Source organism: Argopecten irradians, chromosome 3 (genome assembly GCF_041381155.1).
Source record: "Argopecten irradians isolate NY chromosome 3, Ai_NY, whole genome shotgun sequence".
NCBI classification, from domain to species: domain Eukaryota; kingdom Metazoa; phylum Mollusca; class Bivalvia; order Pectinida; family Pectinidae; genus Argopecten; species Argopecten irradians.
This window is the reverse complement of record NC_091136.1, coordinates 45919343-45946123: the sequence shown is the minus strand read 5'-3', so window position 1 is coordinate 45946123 and position 26781 is coordinate 45919343. Positions and strand designations below refer to the sequence as shown.

General features: G+C 33.3%; 2 protein-coding genes across 5 annotated transcripts; one reads left to right on the top strand and one right to left on the bottom strand.

The window, feature by feature from the left end:
* Nucleotides 1-893: 893 nt before the first annotated feature.
* Nucleotides 894-22951, bottom strand: LOC138318784 (uncharacterized). Of its 4 annotated transcripts, XM_069261475.1 has the most exons (3): nt 22805-22951; nt 19563-21116; nt 894-7226 (listed from the first exon to the last, which is right to left on the bottom strand). In XM_069261475.1, the coding sequence occupies exon 3, from the start codon at nt 7185-7187 to the stop codon at nt 5691-5693; it is 1497 nt and encodes a 498-aa protein (XP_069117576.1). In that variant the 5' UTR covers nt 7188-7226; nt 19563-21116; nt 22805-22951; the 3' UTR covers nt 894-5690. The 4 variants fall into 4 exon arrangements, with proteins under 4 accessions (XP_069117576.1, XP_069117578.1, XP_069117577.1 ...); XM_069261477.1 differs by lacking the exon at nt 19563-21116 and having other exon boundaries at nt 22805-22880; XM_069261476.1 differs by lacking the exons at nt 19563-21116; nt 22805-22951 and adding an exon at nt 10269-10588.
* LOC138318786 (uncharacterized) lies at nt 9540-26764 on the top strand. Its single transcript, XM_069261479.1, has 3 exons — nt 9540-9955; nt 24820-24990; nt 25305-26764. Exons 2-3 carry the CDS (start codon nt 24862-24864, stop codon nt 26376-26378), a joined length of 1203 nt encoding a protein of 400 aa, XP_069117580.1. The 5' UTR covers nt 9540-9955; nt 24820-24861; the 3' UTR covers nt 26379-26764.
* The last annotated feature ends 17 nt before the right edge of the window (nt 26765-26781 follow it).

Here is a 26781-nt window from a genome sequence, read left to right as displayed (position 1 = left end):
TGATATAAAATATAAATATATCGATTCCAGTATTTCAGTTATTTGTTGTCAACTTTACATAAGATAATAGGGGTTTAATCGTTGACATTGGATTCTCAATTTAGGTAGATGTTGTCGACTGAATACTCTTTCTTTTTCATTTTTTTACAATTTTTTCCCCGTTGTTTGCATATAACACATTTACAAATACATTGGACATAAAAAGATGGATTGAATAATAGGTTATGAAATGTAGTTTTTGTTGGCAGTTTGCAAGAGGAATATCAACAAATATATCACTACAATCATATGGTTTGCAAACGACACTACGATATTGAGTTATTTAATCATTTAACTGTCGTCCTATAGAATCTATGATCTCTATAGATACCAGAGCTGTGCTGACAATCTTTTTAGTGCGTGTTGGCAAAACTCTGACATCTATATAGACCATACATGTAGATTCCATAGTGTTACAATGGAAGTTTATCACCAAATGAATGTGGTCTTTTGTTTAATAATATTAATCGCAAATTCAAATTGAAATGACAAGTTAAATATCTTATGTTTAAATTAGGGATAGAATTGTAGACAGGCATGTCTGATATAGTTGGTTAGGCCGCGGATACTATTGTCAAGTTAAATATCTTATGTTTAAATCAGGGATAGAATTGTAGACAGGCATGTCTGATATAGTTGGTTAGGCCGGATACTATTGTCAAGTTGAATAATATCAAAGGTTAACGATTGGAACTCTCTTCCTATTTAGGAAAACCAAAATATAATTGAGATATTTATATATGTTCATATCTTTGTAACATCAGTTCCAAACCACGCCTTGAGCTAGCAACGTCTATTAAGGATGTATTCTGCTTTATTTATTTTACATCGATTGAGAAACAAGTTATACAACTTATGTAAATCACTTTCGATAGCCCGGATGTAAGCGCGCGAGGGGTCTTAATGTTGGAGGAAACCGGAGTGCCCGGAGAAAACCCACGTGATCGGGCAGGTGACGCCTAACCTTTTCACGTCACGTGTCGGGGTTCGAACCCCGGCCGGCTAGATGAAACGTCTATTAAAAGTACAGAAGGAATACGCAGTGTTGTTATACATTGGAGTTATTTGAACATTCTTATAATTGCATTAATAACTCATTGTTGGGGACTCTGCATCAGCATTGTTTAAGTTAGGAAAACCGTTTATGGAACAGTCATTTTGACGGTAGTCATTTAACGTTACTTTAATGACGTCATTTTTGTCACGTTTTTGGTGTCAGTTATATCCTCATAGACTTAGCTTTGCCATTGTTAGTAGAAGCGGCAAGTGAATATGCATGTATAGACAGCCTATAATTATCTGAACAAGGAGATATTACCCGGGATTTCAAACATGCTTCACTATAGGATTTCCGTTCATTGTACAGCTACATTTGAGTCAAGAGCACTTCATTTTGCCACACGCCGATCATCAAAACCATCACAAAAAGGAAACAAAAACAATTCTCGCGTCTTTCGTGAGGAAATAAAGTTAGATATAGGAGATTTCTGAAAAGATAGCATGACGTCACAGAAAGTTTACATCCTGGCCCTCAAATATACAAACACAGTATGGCGACAATAACAGATACGTATATTATATCCCCGCTATACAAATGTCGCGTGGTAATGGTTTCACGAGTTAATCCGATTAAAATACATAAAATTCCATATTTATATATTATTGGTACATATTTTTATTTAAACTTTTTAAAATTAAAATAACGCAATAATTCAATAATGCTTGACGTACCATATTATTTATCACAATAAAATGTTAACAAACATCACAAGCGGTTGTGTTTCCACCATGTTTATGTGTACAGTTATACGGAGTTGTACCTTGGAGCGCCTGGATGTACGTTTGTGTGACGTCATCTTTTCTGAAATCTATTGACACTACCTCGTAATTAGTATTTGTTATTACATGCATTTCTGTTTGATGGGCAGAAATTAAAACAAATTGTTGATCTGCACAAAGGACATCTTTATTTACGGAAATGCATCCAGATCCCATGTCAACATATAATATGTGTTCTAATGTAATGTGAATATAGGTGGCGTTTGTTTGTAAGCATGGCTAATTTAATTAGCAACTTCATGTATGTGAATTTTAAATATTCTAATAATATAAGATTTTAACCTGATGACATGGTTAAGTATTTTATCATTTATCATTGTATTTTACTATTGATATGTTGTTTCTTCGTAGTGTGATATAATATTCATAAAATATTTTTACTGAAAAATATAGAACATAGAATATGCTCAGTTGTTATATGGTACGGTATGACTAGTTTAATACATTATAAATATGAGTAATAGATCTATTACCACATGGTGCTGGGAAATATTTTAGCTTTAACAAATGTGTGCAGTAACCTTATAAGCTTAATTTTTATAAATGGTGCAGTTCAGGTAGTTCTTAAATACTTAGATATGCTTGTTAAACTCTAAAATTCAACAGATAAGCAGTAGAACTGGTAAGTATGAACACGAAGCAATATCATAAATATCACTAGTTTTGTAACACCTAATTAGTGTTGTGTTAAAGTCCTATTATGTTTTCGTAATATTTTAATCGTAAAAAATAGCAGATTTTGCCAAGTGATAGAGTTGAAAACCTTATGGCGATATTTTAAATTGAAAATGCCCTAATTAATCAGGATTGCAGCAATGATTGGGGAATACAAAGAGATTCCGTTATTTACGCCCACTCGTGGGTAAAACCACACACTTGACCCTAGGTATGTTTGTCAACTGATAGATGTTGACAGACGACGCTAATGCATTGTCATCTTTTTGTTCGTCGATTTTATAAATGAGTCTCTAAAAACATTAATCAAAATCCTACTTAAAATCATCAAATCCCTTAAAAACTATTATCAGAGATTGATCATATGCTCATATATAGTTTTGCACGATACCATACAATGCATTCTACATATGTACACAGATAAGAGCGAAGCGAGTACACGCGCTCGATTAAGAGGCAACTGAAAGGTATTCTCTACATAGAAATGCTTCGTTCTTTTGTAGTTTTTTGCGTATAAATGCGTATTTAAAGTCGTCAGAATGGAATATATTGTTCTACTGAAACAGTGTATTTCTATTTTGAAAGAAGAACCAGTTTTATAAGGATGAACGTTGTAAAACATTGCATAAATACAAACAAGTTCTAAATGTCCTCATGGTGTCGCTGAGATTTACTTGGTGATCATCCGGGTACGTACAGGCACATAGGCTATTTCAAAGACAAACACATTTACGTATTCTATTTATATATATTTTCAATATGCATTTTTGTTGAAACTGTACATATTTGAACAAAATTAAGTAAAGCCAATTCATAAGGATCGTCGATGCTTTGTTTGTAAAATAATCATAAAAACAGATTGGAACTTTAAGAACGAAGGTAGACAATTTATGGTAATTACGTGGATTTTTTCCTTTCCGGGAAAATACCAGTGAAATGATAAATCAATAACAATGAAAAAAGAGCCGCAGGAAAACTTTCCTGCAATTTATCCGTTAACACTAAAATGAGACACACTAAAAGTGCTTTTTCAAATGTTAAGCCAGTAAAGTCCTTTTAGGTTCGCGTATTTCTTTCTTTTTTGTACTCAGAGTAGCGCAACATGTTCCAAGCATAGTCAAAACTATACATGTACCATGAACATGGAAAATATACATATTGAGGGATTCAGATTAATACATAAAAACAATCATTCAAAAAAGGAAGTTTAAATAAACCCCAAAACTGTTATCTTCTATGCAGTAAAATTAGTAGTTACATGTATTAGATTATGCTGTTTATATTTAATATTCAAATTCAAAATTCGCATATTTCATGTTGAATATAAAAAAAGTCATATATTTTATTTCTACAAAAATGAAAATCTTTTGGGAATTATTGAGATTCGAACTCACATCCTTTCTCGCCAACATTTTACTATCGAACGCATTACCGCCGGCGGTATAAACTTTGAAATTCGCATATCTTAAATATAAGCAAAAACAATAATTATAATACTAATAATCAGAGTAACATGTTTTATATCACAATCTGAATCGATCAAATTAGAAATAAAGATTCGAAATCACAATTATTTTCACCAGCGTGTTAAAGTCAAACACATTAAACCGCAAAAATATATTAATGTCCTATATGCATGTGTTGGGTCAAGGGTCCATTCTTACAATTTTCTAAGCTCTTAATTGACCCTTTCCTAGCATATGTAGAAAAAGATAATCTTTTACTGTCTATATAAAGCTGAGCTCGACATGTATAAGCGCTGAATTTTGAGATAGAGTTAAGTGGAATTCGTTGTCAAAAATAAGAATTTGTGCCTCCTTTACCTCAACTACAAGTATTTCAAAAACATGTCTCACCTACTATAATGGACAAGTCGGTCTAGATATTAACGTATTCTTATCTATGGGAACATACATTATACTCTATCCAACGATACAAAAACAATCACAAAACTCATTGACAAACAAACGAACTTCTTGTTACAATGTCAACTGTAACCAAGCCCACTGAATGTTACTCATTATACGATGCAACCTTCTTAACACGTTTACCAATACTACATACTTGATCTGAGTGCTTAAAATACGTAGAGGTGTGCATGTGATTTCCTGTCAATCACAAGCCCTCGATAGAAACTCTTTGGAATAAAAAAAATACATGATGCAATTATTGGTCGATCGATGGTCATTAATAACACTGATATCAACACTATTCTGGAATAATAATTAACCTCCGCATGTTCTGGCTGTTAGTTCATACCATTATACAACAAGATGACATGTTCCTATATCGATATTTATATTCTTCTCTAAAGAAAAAGTTATACAAAGTACTTTGAAATCGACAAATTAATGACTGTCTGTCCCAGACATTTGTATGTTATCACACATAATTTTGAATTGACACAGGATTAATTAAATATAAAAAGAGGGCGTGATAGGAAATGATAATTCAACGTTTAGGCACATTTTATGATACTTGTGGTGATCAATTGTAAGAAGCATTTCTATTTATTTTTTCTGTGTACTAAAACGATTGATAATTATCAAAGAATTTAAAAAGTTGTTATAAACAACGATTTTTTTTCTTAAATTAAGCTTTATTTGGTAACTGACTCTAACTCCGAATTAGTCTGCTAGTATGCCATGAATAAAAGCGATATTTGAAAAAAATAATTTTGTCATACCAGACATTGTTACCCTGTACGAATGTATCTTATGATATTTATATTTTCCTTTAGATAATGTACAGTTAAGAAATGTCACTGTAGTATATTTTTCTTTTTATCAATATAGTGTTGTTGTATTTTAGCATATCGTTTCTCATTACATTTATTAAATATACATCATGATAGAAAATACTGATTAACTAGAGATGCATTGAATGAAAAACCGTGTATGCATATGGTAATTAATGGATAAACAAATAAATTGAAACATCAGAGATTATATTTTGTCATATCTACGTATATATTTTCGAATATGGCTAGATTAACGATAAGACGAGACAAAATATAAGATAAGTATTGAAAATCTCTCATAAAACCAAATACATACAAATATGTTATCCTATGGATACTGTTTCTCATACCTAAAGTATAATTTTGTAGGTTTTGATCTCCCACTACTAATCCATAATTAATGCATATAGTCATACCAGCGACAGGGGCAGCCGCCATTCCTACAGGTGCCATCGGCGTGGTTAAATTCGCCTTTATAGAATGGATAGGAGCTGTGGGTATCAAACTCGACACTTGTCATCAGTTTACAACTGTCAAACGCGACCATCCCATCATTCGGTTTCTCTAGGTCACTGTATTTCTGCATGATCCAAAGTGCGGCGCTGTCTGTGTAGTCTGCACCTTGTCCCCAACTGCTGGTTCCGCACATCACCCCAGATACATACTTTCTACCTACGGTTACCAAATCATCGAAGCGCATCCCGGTCGGGGAAACGTAGTTTGTTTTCAGGGTCGTGTACACATCGGATTCACTATTGTCAGTTGGCTTACAGTAGCCTTCACTTCGCAATAAACTGCGAATCAGTTTCTGAATCCATGACGGCTTTCTGCAGATGTCTGAGAGAGTATCGGCTACAACGCTTCCTGTCCATGGACCTTCCACTGAGAACCAGTGACTTGATGTGTTGTGGAAGGTGCACTTTTTACGGTGCAGTGCAGCCGCGATAACCAAGTTACCCATAGAATGAGAAAACAACACTGTATTCTTAATGGTTCCGTTTGTGGCAGCAACATTACAGAAGTGTTCATGAATTTGGTCAGTATCCCAACCGTTGTCTTTGCTATTATAGATAAGAAACTTGTGTGAATCACAGTTTGTAGTATGCGTGTGTATGTCGCCCCAATATTCAGACATTGATGATGAAACGCTGTTACCAGAAGCAGGATTTCCGGCGCCATGTACGAATAAACACGTTTTTGGTGATAACCCAGAATCACGTTTGATCTTTGGATGAGTGGGTAAATTGCATGTTAATGGAGTAACATTACGGCATGGGCCATTTAATACATTTGACTCAATATGGATTGTGCGTCGGTCACTGTGAGTCCAAGAAGTTACGGTTGCGCGGATTTTTTGGTAAACAATATACTCTAGTTGTTTGTTGAAAATGCAAAGTTCAATAATATCCTTTTTGTGCTTGGTATACCAAAGGTTCCCGCGACATCCGTGCGCCTTTGAACCGCCAAGCCAGTTATTATCGCTGACAATGTGTTGTAGAACGCCCAACCAACTTGATATGGATAAGTCCTCGATACAGAATGCCAGCGATTCATTTGTGTTAGAAAGACCGATTGTGGCTTTATCATCCGCCATGACCAAAGACAGGTTGTAATCAAAATCAAAATTCGATGAAAACACCTCTGTATGTTTAAAGTTCATCTTTTGCAGTTCTGAATTCCATTCCATTATCAAATATGTTTTTTCTGTGCCGATATCACGCTTTTCAATTTCATCAATGACAAACGAGGCAACGACAGACGAATTGAAGATGTCCTTATGTGGGCTTACATTGACAGGTGAGGGCAGAATCAGGACAACTAATGCAAAAGAGAGAGCTCCAAGTAGACAGATAATTAGTAGAAAGATTATACCATATAAACAGCGACGATCCATACTCCTCGGTGATGTTCCGACTGATTATTTAACGTCTACCTGGAGAGAGAAAACCATGTTTATTGTATATTATATTTTAAAGACATTCAACATGCATGTGATCATATAAACAAGGTTACTCCGCCGACAGACCATAAATACTATTTATGGTATAGACAATATTGATGTTTAATTGTGTATATAAATGTATATGTCTCACTAACACAAAATTATATATAAAATAATTTGTTTCGCTTTTGTTGTCTGTGTAATCAGTACCTCATTCAATATAGGGAATACTGCCATGGAGTGTTTTGGGGGCAGCTAAACACGCGAATTCCTTATAAATCATACGTTTCATCAGTAATTTTCACCCACCCACAACCTCCCAGTAATATTTTGATATATTTACAGTTTGCACTGACATGGACTCAATAACCATATGTATGCTTTCTAGTATTATCAGTATCAGTGTATAATGATAGTACAATACTCGCGGCGATTCTATTGTTACAAGAACAGTCGCTGGGGTTACATAATTTACACGTATTCCATTATCATTATATCCTCACAACTTCAACAAAATAAAAATCTATTCCTTAAATAATTAAATGTCTTTTGTATGGCATTGCTTTTACTTATGTTTCTATAATGTGGCGGAGTTTGGCTGCCCGGGCTTTTGGATTTATTTTTTTATGCAATTGTCATTTTGATGCTTTTATTTTCTTATGTGTTATTAATGTTTTCCTTATGTGTTATAGGGGGTTTGTTATGCTATGGCAATGCAATATGTATGTTGAAATTTATAGATTTAATATTAGATTAAAAATGTCACCATATATTTAATATGGTGGCCAAATTTATTCAAATCCTTTTTATATTTTTTTTTCGCGACAGGACTGAGGATGTATAAAGGAATTTATAGTATAATACATTGACAATGTATTCCCATGCAGCATATTGTCGGATTAGATTGGTTTCAATACATAGAACTGAGATAGGACACAGATAAAACCTGAGCATGTGATGATCAGTTTCCATGATATACTTATTCATTACAGATATAACTGTTATAACATTTTATCGATAATAATAATGATATATAGTCATAAAAGGATATATCTTTAATTCATAGGAGCTTCTTGTGAATACAACCTTTTAAATATAACATGATATATCAGTGTTTAACTAGTGTTACATAGTCCACTCTACTCGTGTTGTAAATAGTTATCGTTTATAAAACAACTAGTGTTGGTCATTGAGTAGAGATACATATTTTAAACGTGGTATAAAATCTGTACACATTCTGATTGGCTGACACGGAGAACTTTAACCGAACTACCTATTTTTCAGTGTCATGTCATCATTTGTCAACGTCATCAATAATCGATTGACGTCATGCTATGTTGTGATCGCCGCTTGACGTCAAAACTGCTGTTGGATAGTGTACTTATCCTCGTCGTATTTTTATCGTCTAAAACCGGATATAATTGTGGTAGAAACAGGTCGTGTCTTTTGTAACTTTTAAAACGTAACTCGCACGTGTGGAATAAATTCCATATCCAACAACCACTCGTTGTGTAACCTCTATTTATTACAGTTGCTAGGTTTAGGCATATGTTTAAAACACTAGTTTAATTATATTTTGTTTATAGTAGCATCAATTGTTTAACGTTCTTCTTAAACACAGACATATTTAACACGGTATACAGATGTTTTGATAATGAGGATATGTGGTGTCTGAATAGTACATTGTCATTAACAGAATCATACAACAATGTACAACATGTTTCAATGCTTATTGATTTGTCCAGTGCTATCTCCTTTAACTTTCTACATGATTGTCAACTTTTATTAATATCTGTTTCAAGCGTGTGCACTTGCATCAATATAAGATTTACTTTCTGCACGTCAACTTTCATTTTTTTCTGTTTCATCAATGGACACTTGTATCAATAAAAGATTAACTTTCAACTTTTGTTGTATTATTAAAACATAACTTAATGTCTTGGTAACAATATATGACCAGGGTTACAACTTGGTCACGTGACCGACGATAGAACACTCCTCTTTAAGCCAGACCGACTGGGGATTTCTATATCATAATATCCACTTGTAAATATAAAACAGATCTTCCTATAATACTTATAGCTACATTTATATTACTCAGATACAATAACTTCCCTTTTCACATTCAACCATGCAATGTCCTGTCATCAAACCGACAGAATAAACTATTCACTTTTAGCATCCGTTTAACTGAACACTTCAGTTTGCCGCAGGAAAGTGCACTATATCTCCCATCTATAAATAGGTAGAATTATTTCCCAGTAACGTACAATGTATTTTTTATTGTAAATCACGTAGAATATATCTATTGAGTGGTAGGTATCCATCGTTACGTAATTAATTTTTTAAGGAAACTCACGTCGTTTTGTTTTCTGGAAAGTTTGGCGATGACAAATTCGTCACAATCGATACCTATCCCAAAGGAAGAATACCTTTGTAATATGCAAATACAGAATTGGGTATGGTATTTCTAAATTTGATTCATGATTTAACTTAAAGCTGACAATGCAAGGGGAAAACTGTTTAATTAAGATTAAAAAATAAAGCACACTGGTTTTTCAAGAATCGTTTATGAGACATTCCCCGTCTGGCTTTCCTCTCTATCGGTGTTTTGAACGCGCTCACCTATCCATATCTAAAGCACGTGGATCGACACAAGTGCGCTCAGAGCAAGCGAAAAAAATGGCTTCACTTCCATGGATACGACACCGTCATAACTGGTAGGTATCTCAATTAAACTTTCGACAAACTTTATTTCATTATATTATGTAATATGCATGCCTTTTAGCTTACCTTGTCAGCCTAAATCATGTCTATATATAATTTAAGAAACAAAAGTTATTTAATAGCACGTTTTGACATACAACTAATTATGTAATTACTATCCAATCATGAAAAGGTGAGTTGTAATTAGTTGTAGAAATTGAACTAAAATATGAATACTCTACATAAGATTGCATAGCTAACATAAACAATACTATAATGAACAATTTATCTCTTAAACTTTGACTATGTGAGCACGGGTACACTTACCGGTAAATTGATTGCAGATGTATGGACAAGATCCCCTCAAATGTTTAAGCCTTGAACCTATCCGCTATTTAACCAACCAAGTAATTCCATACACGGTCATAGGCATTATTTTCCAAGAAAATATTCTCCTACACGCAAGTTTCCTTAAAGTGTTTTCCGAGAGTTGTTAAGAATTTAATGTATACTCGTGTGAACCAATGAAGACCATATGTCTCGGAAATGACACAGGATGACCCAATAAATGTTTAAGTGATACAAATAGTGAGAATTTATGTACATGTACCTTACTGTAGATAGAAAAACCTAATTTTGTCAGTGACCGGACGTGAAAAAGCAATTATCTTTTTTCTTTTAATAATTTCTTTAAAATTACAACAATGATCGTTTTGAAAAACCCGTTATTCGGATCGTGATATCTGCTCGTAAGTACTGAATAAAAGATTTTTCATTAAAAGTTTGATCGCCAAGTTTCTCGGTCTATTTTATCCAACTACCCGTTTTCTATTTCAACAAAATTTTATTTCAAAAAAATTGAAATGGGATCAAACAACAGGCAGTGCCTATGTAAGTTCTCTCCTTGGTAACAAAATGTATGTATACAAATGACATGAAACAGTATTTGAAAGCATTTGAAAGTATATGTTTCAGAAGTCATGACAGTATATGAGATATTATTAATGAGATTATAGATAGTAATTTTGTTTTTCAAAAAGTATAATAATAAAGAAATGAGAATGCAGCAGCCATGAGGAAATTACCTTCACCCACCAGATTCTGTACAGACCAGAAAGTCCATGTGGCTAATAAGCCGATGGTCATCCACCAATGGGATTAAGAAATTCTACCATGGCTGCTGCATTCATGTATATGATTTAAAAGATAAAATGTTGCAGAATATTGAGATAAAGTTTGGCTTAAAAACAACGGCTGACAGTCCGCACTAGTATTCCAGAAGACCATAGGGATGTTTTTTTCAGATAATTACTCCAAAATTAGTGGCTAATGTGTCACAGTTATTTTAAAGTGATACATAACTTTGTAACAAAGCTTGCTTAACTATCCGTTTCGAAAACAATACCTGTATGTGGCCCTGTGTAATTTTTTATCACATAATCCAGTGATTCCGTCAGAGTAATATTTTCACTAATGTAATATCACCTTGAGCGATTTTCATAGTCTGGAAATACGTTGTGGACGTCATGACATAAACAATTAAAACGACACCAGTAATAATCATGTAACATCAGGATTTCGGTAAAAAATTATTTTCGCAATGCATTTTCACCTGAATTTTCTTAGAGTCGTTTTATAAAAATCATATGAAATTCTTTTTTTTTTTTTTTTTTTTTTTTTATTTTTTTTTTATTCAATATATGCATGTAAATAACAATGTTTTTCCTTTCACATAAGGACTTACATACCAATTTTTATATTTTAATTGATTGTTTCAATTATGCACTTCCACCACTTTCACATTAGTTTCATATACAATCCTTGTTTACACATTCAAAAAAGTTAAGGGGGGATTCTTAAATAAAATAAAATTTTAATATTCGTTTACAGGTTTTACACATTTAATAATTTTAATAATATATATATCACATAATGTTACATTTAATTTCAAAACAATCATGAAGTAGTAGTTAATATTATCCCTAGAAGTCAGGTCCGAACGGCCGATATAGAGAGAGTTTACATTTATATAAGAAAACTCAGGCTAGTGTACTCGATAAAGAGGGAAACATTAGCTGGTATAATTTCAACAGACTGTTCACCCGTACCAATTTACAAACGTGTCTTCATTCACTCCAGTCGGCTTATGTTTATTTTGCTCACCGAGCTCTCATTCGCCACCATGCACGAAGTTACGTATTACAGTTTACATATATACAGTAGTAATAAGAGTCTACATAATGTGTTTCTGTGTATATTAATATTTTTAATGATGGTTCATTTGTTTTCAATAGTTTTACTTATATTCGAAATATCACCTGGTGACATATTTCTTATAAAAGTGGTTTTGAAACTCTTCTGGATTTGTTTACTGCCTTGACACTTCGAGCTGTGCTCAGGATTTACCTATAATGGTTTATAAAGTGACTGTCCAAAAATGATCACATATAAACCGGGCAGTGGTCCAAAATCTTAATATAAACCGGCTACAGGTCACTTATAGACCAGTTACGGGAACATCCTGTACACTCAATGAAATATAACACAAAAAGAACAAAAGGATTTACGCTTACTTTGTTTTAAGCACATATATACACGGATTTTTTTTTTTTTATTTTTTTTTTATTCAATATATGCATGTAAATAACAATATGTTTTTCCTTTCACATAAGGACTTACATACCAATTTTTATATTTTAATTGATTGTTTCAATTATGCACTTCCACCACTTTCACATTAGTTTCATATACAATCCTTGTTTACACATTCAAAAAAGTTAAGGGGGGATTCTTAAATAAGATAAAATTTTAATATTCGTTTACAGGTTTTACACATTTAATAATTTTAATAATATATATATCACATAATGTTACATTTAATTTCAAAACAATCATGAAGTAGTAGTTAATATTATCCCTAGAAGTCAGGTCCGAACGGCCGATATAGAGAGAGTTTACATTTATATAAGAAACTCAGGCTAGTGTACTCGATAAAGAGGAACATAAGCTGTATAATTTCAACAGACAGTCACCGTACCAATTACAAACGTGTCTTCATTCACTCCAGCGGCTTACGTTCATTTTGCTCACCGCTCTCATTCGCCACCATGCACGAAGTACGTATTACAGTTTACATATATACAGTAGTAATAAGAGTCTACATAATGTGTTTCTGTGTATATTAATATTTTTATGATGTTCATTTTGTTTTCAATAGTTTTACTTATATTCGAAATATCACCTGGTGACATATTTCTTATAAAAGTGTTTTGAAACTCTTCTGGAATTGTTTATGCCTTGACACTTCGAGCTGTGGTCAGGATTTACCTATAAATGGTTTATAAGTGACTGTCCAAAAATGATCACATATAAACCGGGCAGTGGTCCAAAATCTTAATATAAACCGGCTACAGGTCACTTATAGACCAGTTACGGGAACATCCTGTACACTCAATGAAATATAACACAAAAAGAACAAAAGGATTTACGCTTACTTTGTTTTAAGCACATATATACACGATTAAACATCAGTTATTGTACAAATGATGTGTATCGCTTCTGTTCTGTCGGCGGTGGAGCATCTTTAAGATCATATATGTACGACAATATATATCTGCGAAGAAATAAAATTACAAAATATATCTACGCTAATAAGATTAAGAAACATACATGTATCTAGTAGTTCTGCCTCGTATGTGATGTTTGTCAATATTATATTGTTGTTGAAAAATTAAATATCTTATTATTCTGTATTTGCACGTTACGGAGTTATCTGTCCTTGCGAGTACGTATTGATTGTGACGTCATGTGTTTGCGAGCTCATCGTCACACTTTTCAGAGAAAACGGTGCGAGATTCACTCACAAATTAATGACGTCACAATTGATACCTATCCTCAATGGAGGGTACAATGTAATATTTACAGTTTGCACTGACATGGACTCAATAACCATGCTTTCTAGTATTATCATTATCAGTGTATAATGTTAGCACAACACGCGCGGCGATTCTATTGTTACGTGAAAAGTCGATGGCGTAGCAACGTCAGGTCATGACCCCACTTTTGGCGGAAACATATAAATGACTCTATTCCAATCAGCTGATCAATCGAATTCGTTGACAATGATGGGAGAGAAAAAATATGGGTATTTTAATAAAAAAAATATGCAACTGCCGCGGGAAAAAATAATATTCATTTACTTAAAAAACTGTAAATATAAGGAATAGATGTTTATTTTGTTGAGGTTATGAGGGTATAATGATAATGAAACCCGTTTAAATTTTATGTAACCCGCCTTCTATTCCTTAAATATGCAAAGACGGAATACATGTTTCGACCCTCTACATTTCGGAAAAAAAAAGCGTTTATCAGTACACAATTACCGACCTATTTTCAGGTGGATACGATGGGTAATCAACTCAAGTAAGTGAGTAACCCGAGGCTGCAGGCCACATTTAATGGGAGATTCCCTATATCTATTTTAACACAGGTTACTGGACTCACAATAGGTATCTAGAATCAATGAACCTCGCATGCTCTTTGCCTCTGATCAAAAACGACGAAAACACCAGTCATATGATAATAACAATTGTAACGTAATGAAAACGAAAAAAAACAACAACATATGATCAGCCATTTGAAAAAATGTTGTTCCCTGTTTGTCCTGCCTTTCAGGAAAGAGTAACCCTTGTGGTGTGCATCTAAATCACTCAATACACCAATGTATAATAAAATATGGAGCAAGGCATACTTTGACACAATAATGAAGTGGCACAACCGGGCAGACATACCATCGATCTATTGATTTTGACCTCAGCTTATATCGCAAAAGTTGAAATTTCAGCCCTTTATTTGGGCATGTTGACATCCTACATGACAGCCATGTTAACTTGATTACGCCCTATAATATTGTATCGATTGATGCATATATAGTGTATATTGATAAGACATAAAATGGCGATATGATTGAGATTATATTTGCTTTTATTAACAAAATACATCAAATCTTAATTCAAACTTCCAAAGTTTTGTTCGAAAAAGTGTCTAACTGAGCATTGCTAGATAAAATAAGACAAAACAACAAACAAAAAGCATTAAACACCAAGAAAACAATAGCTGCATCCTAAAGTTTTTCCTTGCATGCCCAATTCGTAGGGGAGGAATTGAAATGTGTCGACGTTTAGAGGCAAAAGTTTTTTTTTTAAAAGGTAGGGATACAAAATTGTGCTAAAAGAGTCTTAAACAAGATGATTAGAATTTTGTCCATGTTTTCGATATTCACGATAACAAAAAATATTGGTAAGACTTTTGCGATACAATGTTTTACAGTGTATATAAGGTAACACATTATTATTGTCGAGATAATCATCGTATACTTATTATTTTTTCTCTTAAAATTCTTGAAAATAAAATTGCACCAAAGAATGTCAACGCAGAACAGTTTTAAGAAAAATTAATTAAAAAAATTCCTAAATGGTGCTTTAAAGCTAGCTATATAAGTTAAAAATAACCTTCTATGATAAGACATACAAGTTTAGTTCAAAATGCATTCAAATGCTCCCTGTGATATAAGTTGTCGTTTTTAGGAAGTGGCGGCCATTGTTGGATTCAATAGGAACGAAAGGACGCGCTGCCTGTCAAACCGGTTTTTATTTCAACATCGAAGCATAATTACATATTCAACTAAAATAAACAGTGTTTTCACATGAAATGGCCTCATTGAAATGAATATTGTCAGTGCTTATCAGCTTTATATCAAATAGTGTTTAAAATAAAATATTCACTGCGATATATGCAGGCATTTAAACTTACACTGTCAGTATGATTCCATTATTCAGATCAAAGAAGACATCTTAAGCGTAAATGTTGAGGTTTTGTTTGCTTGAGACCATCGACAAGTAAGGTCATTTAGGGCATATGTTGAGAAGAAACAATATTTCTTAGTTTTATACCGCAATGCTCTAATTGATATGTACAAATACATGTATAGTGCGTGTAGGAGTAGAAAATAGTAAATTAACATCCAGAGAAAACATCATTCTAAAACAAAGAATATGTGTCCTTAAAAGGCTCAGTGATAGAATTTGTTTTTGTCTAAATTCATTACATTTTTTTTTCTTTTTGCATGTCTTTCATGTCAGAATGATTAATATAACCGACTTTCTGATTGGCAGATTTTTTCTTCATAAACTATGAAAAAACATCCGAGAATGTCGAGAAAACACCACTTTATCATGACGTAACAATAGAGACGTCGACGTTGCGTATTTATTTAGAAAAAAAATCCATCGAAAAATTTATGGAATCGTACGCTTTAAAGTGTTTTATGTTATCAAGTAGTCTGAAAAATTAATAATAAGCATTGATGTCAATATCTTCTAACTTCATGTAGGTATGAAAGAATTTGTTTTTAAAAACTGTTTTGAGAATTCGCTACACTCATTCGAAACCGATAAAATATATACACAACGTTCATGTAGTTGTGTCTCTCCACACAAGGGAATTAAATCTAAAATATTATTTATTTCCTTCTTGATCCTAATTTCGTCTAACAATATCAAGGGTTTTGTACACAGGCATGCTTTTGAATAATGAAAAATTGTAATAGATTACAATTTGATTGAAAATAACTGTACGTTCACATTCAACGTTGTTATATTGACCATGTTGCAATTTCGACACAGAAAATACCAGAATGCCAACAGCACAATTATTCAGGATAATATGGCATATAAATTCCTTGTCATTGTAAAACCAAATATAAATATCGTTTCGTATATTCTTTATCAAAGTTCAAGAAAACAATTTACATTGACAATTGTTTAAATAATGTACATCTTATATCCATATTAAACTATAACATCGCATTGTATGCCTGTGAAATATGGGAATTTGAAAATGTAAGTTTCATTGAGAAAATTCATTTGCAATTTTGTAAAAAAATTCTTCATGTTCGAAACTAATTTTATGGTTTATGGAGAACTTGGTAAATTTCCTTTAGCAATTAAAATCAATGTACGGATGTTAATGATAATAGTAGGCATACATATATTCCACAATACTATTATACAAATCCAAGTTTACTAAAAATGGGAGGCATTTTTGAAATCTGTAATCCAACTCTATTAACAATAGTGAGTTATTTTCTTAAACAAATAGAAAGTTATATGTTTTAAATTGATAAAAGTATGGTGTACTTGTTTTAACAAATGTTAACAAGTTCCAAGTTCAATACTCTATTGCTGACCCCGTGTTGTCGAAATGTAAGACACCTAGATGCGGTACATGTCCAATTATTATTGAATGTAGTACAAATATGTTTAAAAATGGCTTGCATTTTACTGTAAAAGCAGACATGAATTGCAAATCGAAGTGTGTGATATATGCTATAATTTGTTCTCGCTGTGGTGATATTTATATCGGCCAAACTAGTAATGAACTTAGAACAAGTATGACTGTTCATAGGCAACAAACAAGAACGGATTCTCTACGAAATTTGAATGTAAATAAGCATATACATGGTTGTGCAGGTGATCAATTTAATGTTATACCTTTATATCAATTACATTCTTCAGACACTGTTTTGTAGGAAAACAAAGAGAATCAGCTTATAAAAATATTAAAACCAACTGTCAATAGGCCATAATAGAAAATGGCGCAACTTCATATTATTGTTATGTAATCGTGTGTACCTTGTGACTTCACGCTATTTGTGACGTCATATATTTGTTCTTTGAAAAATAAACATATTCCTGAAGAGCCATCATGAAATGGTGAATGTACAAGAGGAAAGTCGTTGACTTTTATATATATATATATATACACACACTTGCATTTTGATTACTTGTATGTTTACTTATTACTTCTTATTATATTTTGATACAGCTGTTTTATATGATATAACATTTAATATACAATTTTCTCGCACCTCGGACAGGGAAATCTCATTTGATACCCGGTGCTAGATTTTTCTATCTCGTCCGATCTGTCTGGTACCTTTACGCGAATTTTGGCGGAATTTTACGCCATTCATGTAACAGTCCGCGCATGTGACGTCAAACTCTCAAACCGGTGACGTCACAAGCGTCAGATAATCAATATTATTAGAAATATATGCATTCAGTCATTTACCATGCATTGTTTGGTTGTTGTTTTTAATCATGAAAACAGTATGTACCGATTGATCATCGTTTTCTCTTTTATATAACCGAACTATAGTTTTATGCGGAATGACTGAAATCGAAGCGCAGATGAAATGGTTAATCGGCTTTGAACCAGGAGGCCCAAGACGGGATAGTTTTACACTCTGAACGCGTATATAGATGGGTTTTGTTATATCTTAGAGGCGCGAGAAAAAAAATCTATTACCTTTAAGTGATCGAGATCGGGTTATCTCAGTCTCGGGCTAATGTTACAAAATCTTAGCCCTCGACTGAGATAACCCGATCTCGATCACTTACAGGTAACAGATTTTATTAGTATAACTACTACATGTATATGTTCAATCTATTTGTACAAAGTATTAAGCGTTCAAGTTCTATTAAAGCTGAAAGCATGATCTTAGTAAAATAAATATATTTTGCGGTTATGCTATGGTATTACACTGCTATGGCTACGCTAAAAGTCCATGATACGAATTATTAAGCATATGCTATTATAATGTTAAAATATCGATATGGTTAGCTTGGTTATACTACTATCGTACATAGCTAATGATGACTATATTCATTATACTCTCCAATGTACTTAAAACATTCCATACACGAATATGTAAGCTTGAGTGTATTATGTTTATACTGTACTATCAATTATCCTGTCTGCCATGTATGTTTTGTATAAATTGACCTCTTGTGGCACACAAAGGTGTGCTCAGAGTGTATTATTTAAAATCTGAAATCTTTAGCGTAAACATACACTTATTCATCAATCCTACAATACTGCAAATCAAATTTCTTTCGTGTGCAATTTACTTTCGCGATTTTTGCGATCAAAGAAAATTTTTGAACATGTTTCTATTCAAACTGTTATCTACCTTATTTACATTGGATTTTAATCTAATTGATAAATTCGCCAAAATTGATTTGAAATGGAAATCGTGAAATTTAGAAGCTGCGAAAAAATAGTTGACAATAATTCAAATTACGTGAATTAGTTTGGTATTGTTGTTCTATTGTTAACCACCTTTATAGATTGTATAATTACATCTGCAATGGCATGCCAAAACAAAACACGTTTAGCTCATAATATTTGCACTATTATCTCATGTTTCATTTTCAAAATATGATTTTGTGCACAGCTTAAACTTTCATACATCATTTTTTATTATAATGGCAACGAAAATATTCTGTTTGCTTTTAAGATAATAACGTTTAATATATTAATAACAGAAAATAATCTACTTTTTAAGAGCTGAAATAGTAGATAATTTTTCATAAGAATGCAAATTCAATGAAGCTGGAAAAATAAAAAAAAAATAAAAAGTACAAAATACATACACTATATAGGAAAAATAACAATTGGGGCATAATTTTGGCACAGCATTGTATACATGCATGCGCTTATACCATCGACATGGGTTTGGGAAACATTTTGGGAAAATAGGCTCTCCTCGTCGACACGTACCTTCGGCGTGGTTGATGGCTTTTTGATAATATGGCTGATTATAACTGGAGCCAAAGGTACCTTTAACTTTACAGCTCTCCAGCCAAACCATTCCGTCATTTGGTGTTTCTAAATCTGTAAACATTGCAACAGCGTTAAGAAGGACAGAGTCTTTAAATCCAAACAATGTGTCTTTCACTCCAGACAATATCTCTTCCTTTCCAGAAATTGTGCGGCCTATTGCACTGGTTCCACAAAGTACTCCAGATATGTAACGGTTTCCAGTCGATATTAGATCATCATGACTTATACCAAGGTGGGAAATATAATCAGTCTTAAGAGTTTTGTATGCTGTATTAGCATCGGTACCATCAGATTTACAATAATTGAGAATCTTTAAAAAAAAACGCAATGGACGAGCAATTATTGTTTTACTCTGGCAATATGATACTAGTTCATCAGCTACCCGACTTCCACGCCACGGCCCTTGTACAGAAAACCAACGGCTTGTGGCCTGGTCAAAAGTACACTTGTTTCTGTGCAAGGCAGCTGCGATCACTAAATTTCCCATTGAATGTGAAAATATTACTTTATTGGCGATTATACCATTTGTAGCAGCGAATTCACAAAAATTGATGTGTAGTTGGTCGCTATCCCAACCATTATTTCTGCTGTCATAATGTATAAATCTGTGAGCCTTGCAGTTTGGTGTAAACTGCTCGACTTCTCCCCAATAATCCGGAAAAGATGTCATATCAAAATAACCAGTCACACCGACATTGGGCTCCTCACCAGCACCATGAACAAACAAGCAGGTGAGATCGGAAGTGCTACTTGCTCCTTCATTATTTGTTTCATCGTTTTCAGCATCACACGTCTTGTTTAACAGTACAGTCTGACATGGTCCATCTTGCACAACAGAAGCTGTTCTGATGGTTTGCGTTGTAGTCCACGTCCACGACGTTACTTGTGCCAGAACCTTTTTATACTTAACGTATGTCATAATGCTTTGGCCCATGCATATGTCTATGGTTTCCCCGCCAAGATGTAGATACCATAAATCTCCCTGACATGAATTCGATATTCCACGGCCGACAGAACGGCTCACTACAAGTATGTTGTGAAATATAACAGCCCATGTGTTATAAACCACGTCATTTACACAGTATGAAAGTACGGGATCAGTGCCATGTGAAATACTTATAGTTGCTCTATTGTCTTCTATAATGAAATATGTCTCATAGCGTAAATCGGGATCTGACGATTTCGAATTGATATTTTCTGTTTGTTGAAAATTCATTTTCTTAGAATTTTGATTCCATTCGATAATAAGTTCTGTCAGAACATCGTCATCAGTGCCCTCTTGATTGTTGCTGATACTTAACGAAGCCCGAAATGAGAGTTTGAATAAATTACCCGATTTTTCACTAATGTCGTCATCCGAGCGTAATCCTAATCCGAGACCAAGACCAAGTACTAATACCGCAATAATTAGGCAGACAATGATACAACATATAACAGGGGGGTCCATCCTTCTGGTAGGATTTTACAGAAAAACGCCTTCAAGATCGCGTCCTGGTTAAGAAAACAAAACAAAAGGTATTATATTGGTGTAAACTTCACAACACTAGCATAAAGATCCTCAAATTCATTTTTATTACTTTACAGTTTAACCATAGTTGACCTAGATAAAGACAGGCACGGAATAACAGAATTGTAAAACCAGGCTCTGAGACATGGACGATGGCGAATGTTTTCTTTGCCTTTTATGTGGCTTACATATCGAAAGAAAATAAATAAATATTGATTTTACGGATACTTAATATCTTGTTTAGTGTCATCCTGCAAATTCAGTAGAATTGTAAACAGCATCGCATATGAAACTCCTGCTACATATATGTAGAGATATTTCTTTTTTTTCGCCTCGAACTTTCAATACAATTAGGTTTATCTTACAAATCTGAGATAACTTACAAATCTGAGATAACATTTATTCTAAAAGTACAGAGATTATTTATTACACAACATCTCTACCGGTTGCTCGTTTTTAATGAAATACGAATTCATACCTATAACGCAAAGAATTTAACTAAAAATGAAATATAATGCCAGTCCTTAAGTTTGTGATTATCAAATAACGTACGCCACTGTTTGAAGGGTCATTCACGTGGCATTTGTAATCACGAATAAAAGGAAACCCGTGTATTTAAATTCTGTTCAATGCATCCTACCTACGGCAAGACGTTGTCAATAAACTTAAACATAAATACATTGTTTACCTTGGACATTTAATCCAGGTATTTTTATTCAGATATTGGTATTGAGTCTATAACATGATTTTGATCTACCTCTTAATTGGTATTATAATTTGCTTATAATTTTGATCAACATTCCGGTAAATTGTAAGAGAGCATATGCTTTTATTAAATGACTTATTGGATTATTTATCATAAATTTTCAATATTAAGCACGCCTTAATTAAGGCTTACTACTCTCATTTTAGGTCTATTGTAGTATAAATTATTTTTTATTTCTGATGTAAAACACTCTAAAACGCTTTACGCTTTGTGCTTTGGTACTAATATACTTTTAATAATGATACCATGTTAATGCTAATTGTCATTACATATACGTTAATCAAATGCAATTAGATATATAGAGGTTACACAACGAAATAGGGATTCGATTTCGCTTTTATGTAACCATGCTTGTATGGAGTAATTCTATGGGGCGCGTTAGCAAGTCCAAAGTGCAATGTTATAATTACCATGCAGTTATGGTAAACAAAATCGGCTAGTATTTGCGTATAGTGAACAAGCCTAGCAAGTTTAAATATATAAATATGAAACAAACAACGTGAATCACTTAGTCATCATAGAAGAAGTTAAACTAGTGTTTTTCTCAAGCGATTCGGTTTACGTTTTTACTTTTTATGTTTAAAGAACGAATGAGGTTTGGAATATTGATAATTACAGATGTGAACTAAATATTCATATACATCATGAATATAGACTCGCGTGTTGGATTAACACTGTCCTTGTTTTGAATAGAATTAAGGAACAGTCATGAATCTATATTCTGTGTTGTTGACATTTGTATGGAAATGGTTTCAGCTCGCGTTGATCTAACTCACAAATTTATGTATAAAATATGTATAACAAAAAGATGAAGAAAATGATTTACATAAGTTTGATCAAAACTAACGATCGATAATAGGTCCAAAGTTTAGAAAAATAATGATAAAAGTATGTTTTGACACCTACCTCAACGTACAATAGGCATTGCAAAACATAATCTCCATGCTGTATGACAGTATCGACCGATTAGGGAAGGTGTGGTAGTTATATTGAATTCTATACGTTCGGCTCTTGTCATATATGGACATTTGCCTCGGCGATTCTGAGAACACATTTTGCAGTCGGATTACTGAGAAGCAATCAACGAAGCAAGCATTTAAATAACCTTTGAAATAATTTTGTTAAAGAATAAAATATCGCATACAACGGTAGTAATATGATATGTGAAAATCGAACTCAATGACGGAGATTTTATATGTTTTCTTTCAGACTAGTTTAGCAAGATCCTTAAATGCTCGACACTTGTTCTTTGGTTTACATCATACATATACATGTATGTGCATGTATTACAGGCTCGGTAAAGAGCTATTGTACATGCTTATAGTAAAACTTTGTGTAACACATATTATTATACTTCACTTTAAATTAGAATGCTCTGATTGGATTAAACTTGATCACATGACATTGTTTAAGTTAGATATTTCCCCGGAATTGGGAGGCAAGGGAAGTTGACGTCATCTGCAACGTCAATCAACAATGGCAACGCGGTTGCTTATTTTTTGAAGCCTTACGAATGGGACTCATTCACGTACCACGTGATACCCAATTACGTTTGTGCATGACTATTGTTTCTATTGGTGATGGAATGATGTAAAATGGCGTTATCGCGGGATAACGTCATTTCAGCGGGAAGATTACAGAAAGTTATGTTCCATCACAACTGGAGATACTAGTCCCGCAAAAATGTTTTCGGGTATCACGTGGTACGTGAATTAGACCCATTTAGCAAAGTTGTTGTTGGGTAATATCTTTGTGATTCCTTTTACCAGAAATTTGTTTTTAATTTTGTTCGGTATAATCGAGAAAATAACTCTTTCCGGGGAGACAATTATAGATGTGTCACTCCACAGAGAGCCATTATTGTGTATATTAGTACATCATGTGACAGAATACTTGATTCTGATTGGCTAAACACATGGGTACTATTTGCAATAGTGCCCGGGCAAACGGGCACTATTGAAGTGGCGCGAAATTGCACGTGAATGCATTGTGACGTCACCATTACATGACGTCATTATAACGTTACGCTTCGACCAAGATGTCAAAATGGCGGACAGGCTGTTGTGTGCGGGGGTGGAAGCAAATGTTGCTTTTCTACAAAAGACAGTTTACTCATGTTGATATACTTTTAATCTTCATGAAGCTGAATCCCTTTTTATAGAAACACAGTTTTCTGTGACAATTGATATGTTGTACTTTTTATGTAACAACTTGGTGTGGAAATGAAGATATCGTTGCGAGGTGTTGTTTGACGTGTTTCTGTTGCGATGACATGAAAACGGGTCTCATGTGAGGGTGATTTGTTTTCCAAAAAAAAAATTTTTATCAGAAGGAAAGGGTACATTGAGTTACCCTCAAAAATGAGGGGACCTATTTGACATACATAATAATAATAACATACACGACTTAATTTAAAAAGCGCATTACATTTTTGCATATGCATTAGAGCAAAGAGGGTTCAAACAGAAAAATACTGACAAATTTATTGAGTAAGCAATGTATAATTGATTTAAAGGTATTTACTGAACAAAACTAAAAAAGTCAACATTAGGCACACTTGCAAAATCAAGATAATATAAGTTTGGAAACCACAATTTTCATAGCTACAGAAGGCCTAATTGATTTTAATTCAATAACAATTAATTTGCAGTGTTTACAACATAAATATAAATATATATATGCAGTACAGTTGAGTTGTTTTTTACATCTGGTGTAAACCAGTTTATGGGATTGGCATGCATATGAGTTCAAGATTTTTTTTGGGAAATTTATACTGCTACTAATTATCTTATTAATAAATTGAACAATGAATTAAATCATGGCATGTATATATAATATATACATGGGACATAATATATGCATGTGTAGATAATTTTACCACTCGTGTACATAGCATTCATTTCTTTATTTACTTTTTATAGGTGAAAGAGATTGAGAAAAGAAAAGCGGATGAGATAAATGAAATGACTTCAGCTGTAAAATCCATTTACAACCAGGTTATGACATCTGCGCACACATCTGTTATGCAATCTCCGCCTCTCAAAAAAAAACTTAAGTTTTTGAAGAAAAAGACTAACAAAGAGCCAGATGGGGTATGTTGAACTTGAACATTTCTCAATAGCGATCTGATATAATGATATAAAATGGAGTCAGATTTATATATCATTTTTACAAATATGAATGTTAATATGTTATTATGACTGATTTTGGGAAATTATTTACCCCTAAGTAAATTTCAATCAAGATTACATACCGGTATTCATTATGAAAATAAAATTGAACATCACCTTCACATCATTATATAACAATACATTATTATTTCACAACTTATTTTTAGTTAGTTCATTGTGACCAATTCTTTTCAATATAAGTTTTTTTAAGTTTTTTTTTTTTAATTGATCATCAGGTTCGACCTCATGTTTCCAAAAGCACGCCGAATGCCAAAGATTCTTTAATACAACATCTTAAAGACCTGCTGGATGTAGAGATGAGACAGAATGCAGATCTCAGACTTCAACTTCATGAGAAAATAAATGGGAATGTGTTTGGTATCGAACAATTTAGATGTTCTCCTTGTGATATTCAGTTTTACACAGGAATGCCAGATTACTTAACTTTCTTGGCCCTATGTGACTTCTTACAACCAGAAAGACACAAAATGCAGTCACTGTACTATGAGCGGAAAGACACAGATAGTGCATATGCTTTAAACCGAGGGAGAGACCCCATTCTCAGTATTCATGAACAACTGTTTCTTGTACTATGCAGATTAAGACAAGGTCACAGAGAAGTTGACTTGGCTCATCGTTTTGAAATTTCCACATCAACTGTCAGCGACATCATCAGCAAATGGATCAAACACATGGGACATGTGCTTACTCAGCTTCCAATCTGGGCGCCAAGGAGTCTCATCACTCGTCGTTTGCCACAAACCTTCCAAGACCTGGGTTACAGTAACACAAGATGTATTATTGACTGTACTGAAATCTTCATACAGCAGCCTTCCTCCAACTTGGTCTTAAAGACAGTGCTATTTAGTACCTACAAAAACCACCACACTGCTAAAGGTCTTGTAGCTATTGCACCGCATGGTCCTGTAACCTTTGTATCAGACTTGTATGCGGGTTCAGCACCAGATTATGATATCACCAAGGACTGTGGGTTATTGAATCTAATTCAGGAGGACGACCACATCATGGCAGACAAAGGGTTTGAGATCCAAGACTTGTTGGATCCTCTTAATGTACGGGTGGACCACCCTCCTATACTGCGAGGTGTGCATCAAATGAGTATTCAACAAGAAACCTCCACCAGACGAATCGCCAGGTTACGCATACATGTTGAAAGGGCCATAGAGAGAATAAAAAATTTCCGGATTCTGCAGGAAAATTTTCCATATAAACAATGGAGAATGCTGAATGACATTTGGAAAATATGTGCCATTTTAACTCATTTCCAGCCGAAGCTGATTGATGACTAATTTACATATTTGGATATATCAAGCTTGATACCTAGTGATTCCTTCTGTTGAAAATTCATTTGAACTTGTACATGTATGAGTAACCTGTGACTAAATGCATGGTGGAGATATCCATTTCATTTAATCATAGAAATACAACAGATCCAGGATATAACAGAATAAGTGTATGTTTATTGATATGTCAAAGTAACATACAATTTTGATTTTGCAAACTGCAACATCAATTGCTTAAATATGAAGTATCACATGACATTTAATATATTTATATTTATATTATTACATCTGATAATGATCATGAATTACACAACATCATTTAATGATACATATGAAATAAATAGATGAAATCACAATATAAACTAAGATGTACTATATAGTAGTAATTCTTGGAAGACCAGAATATAAT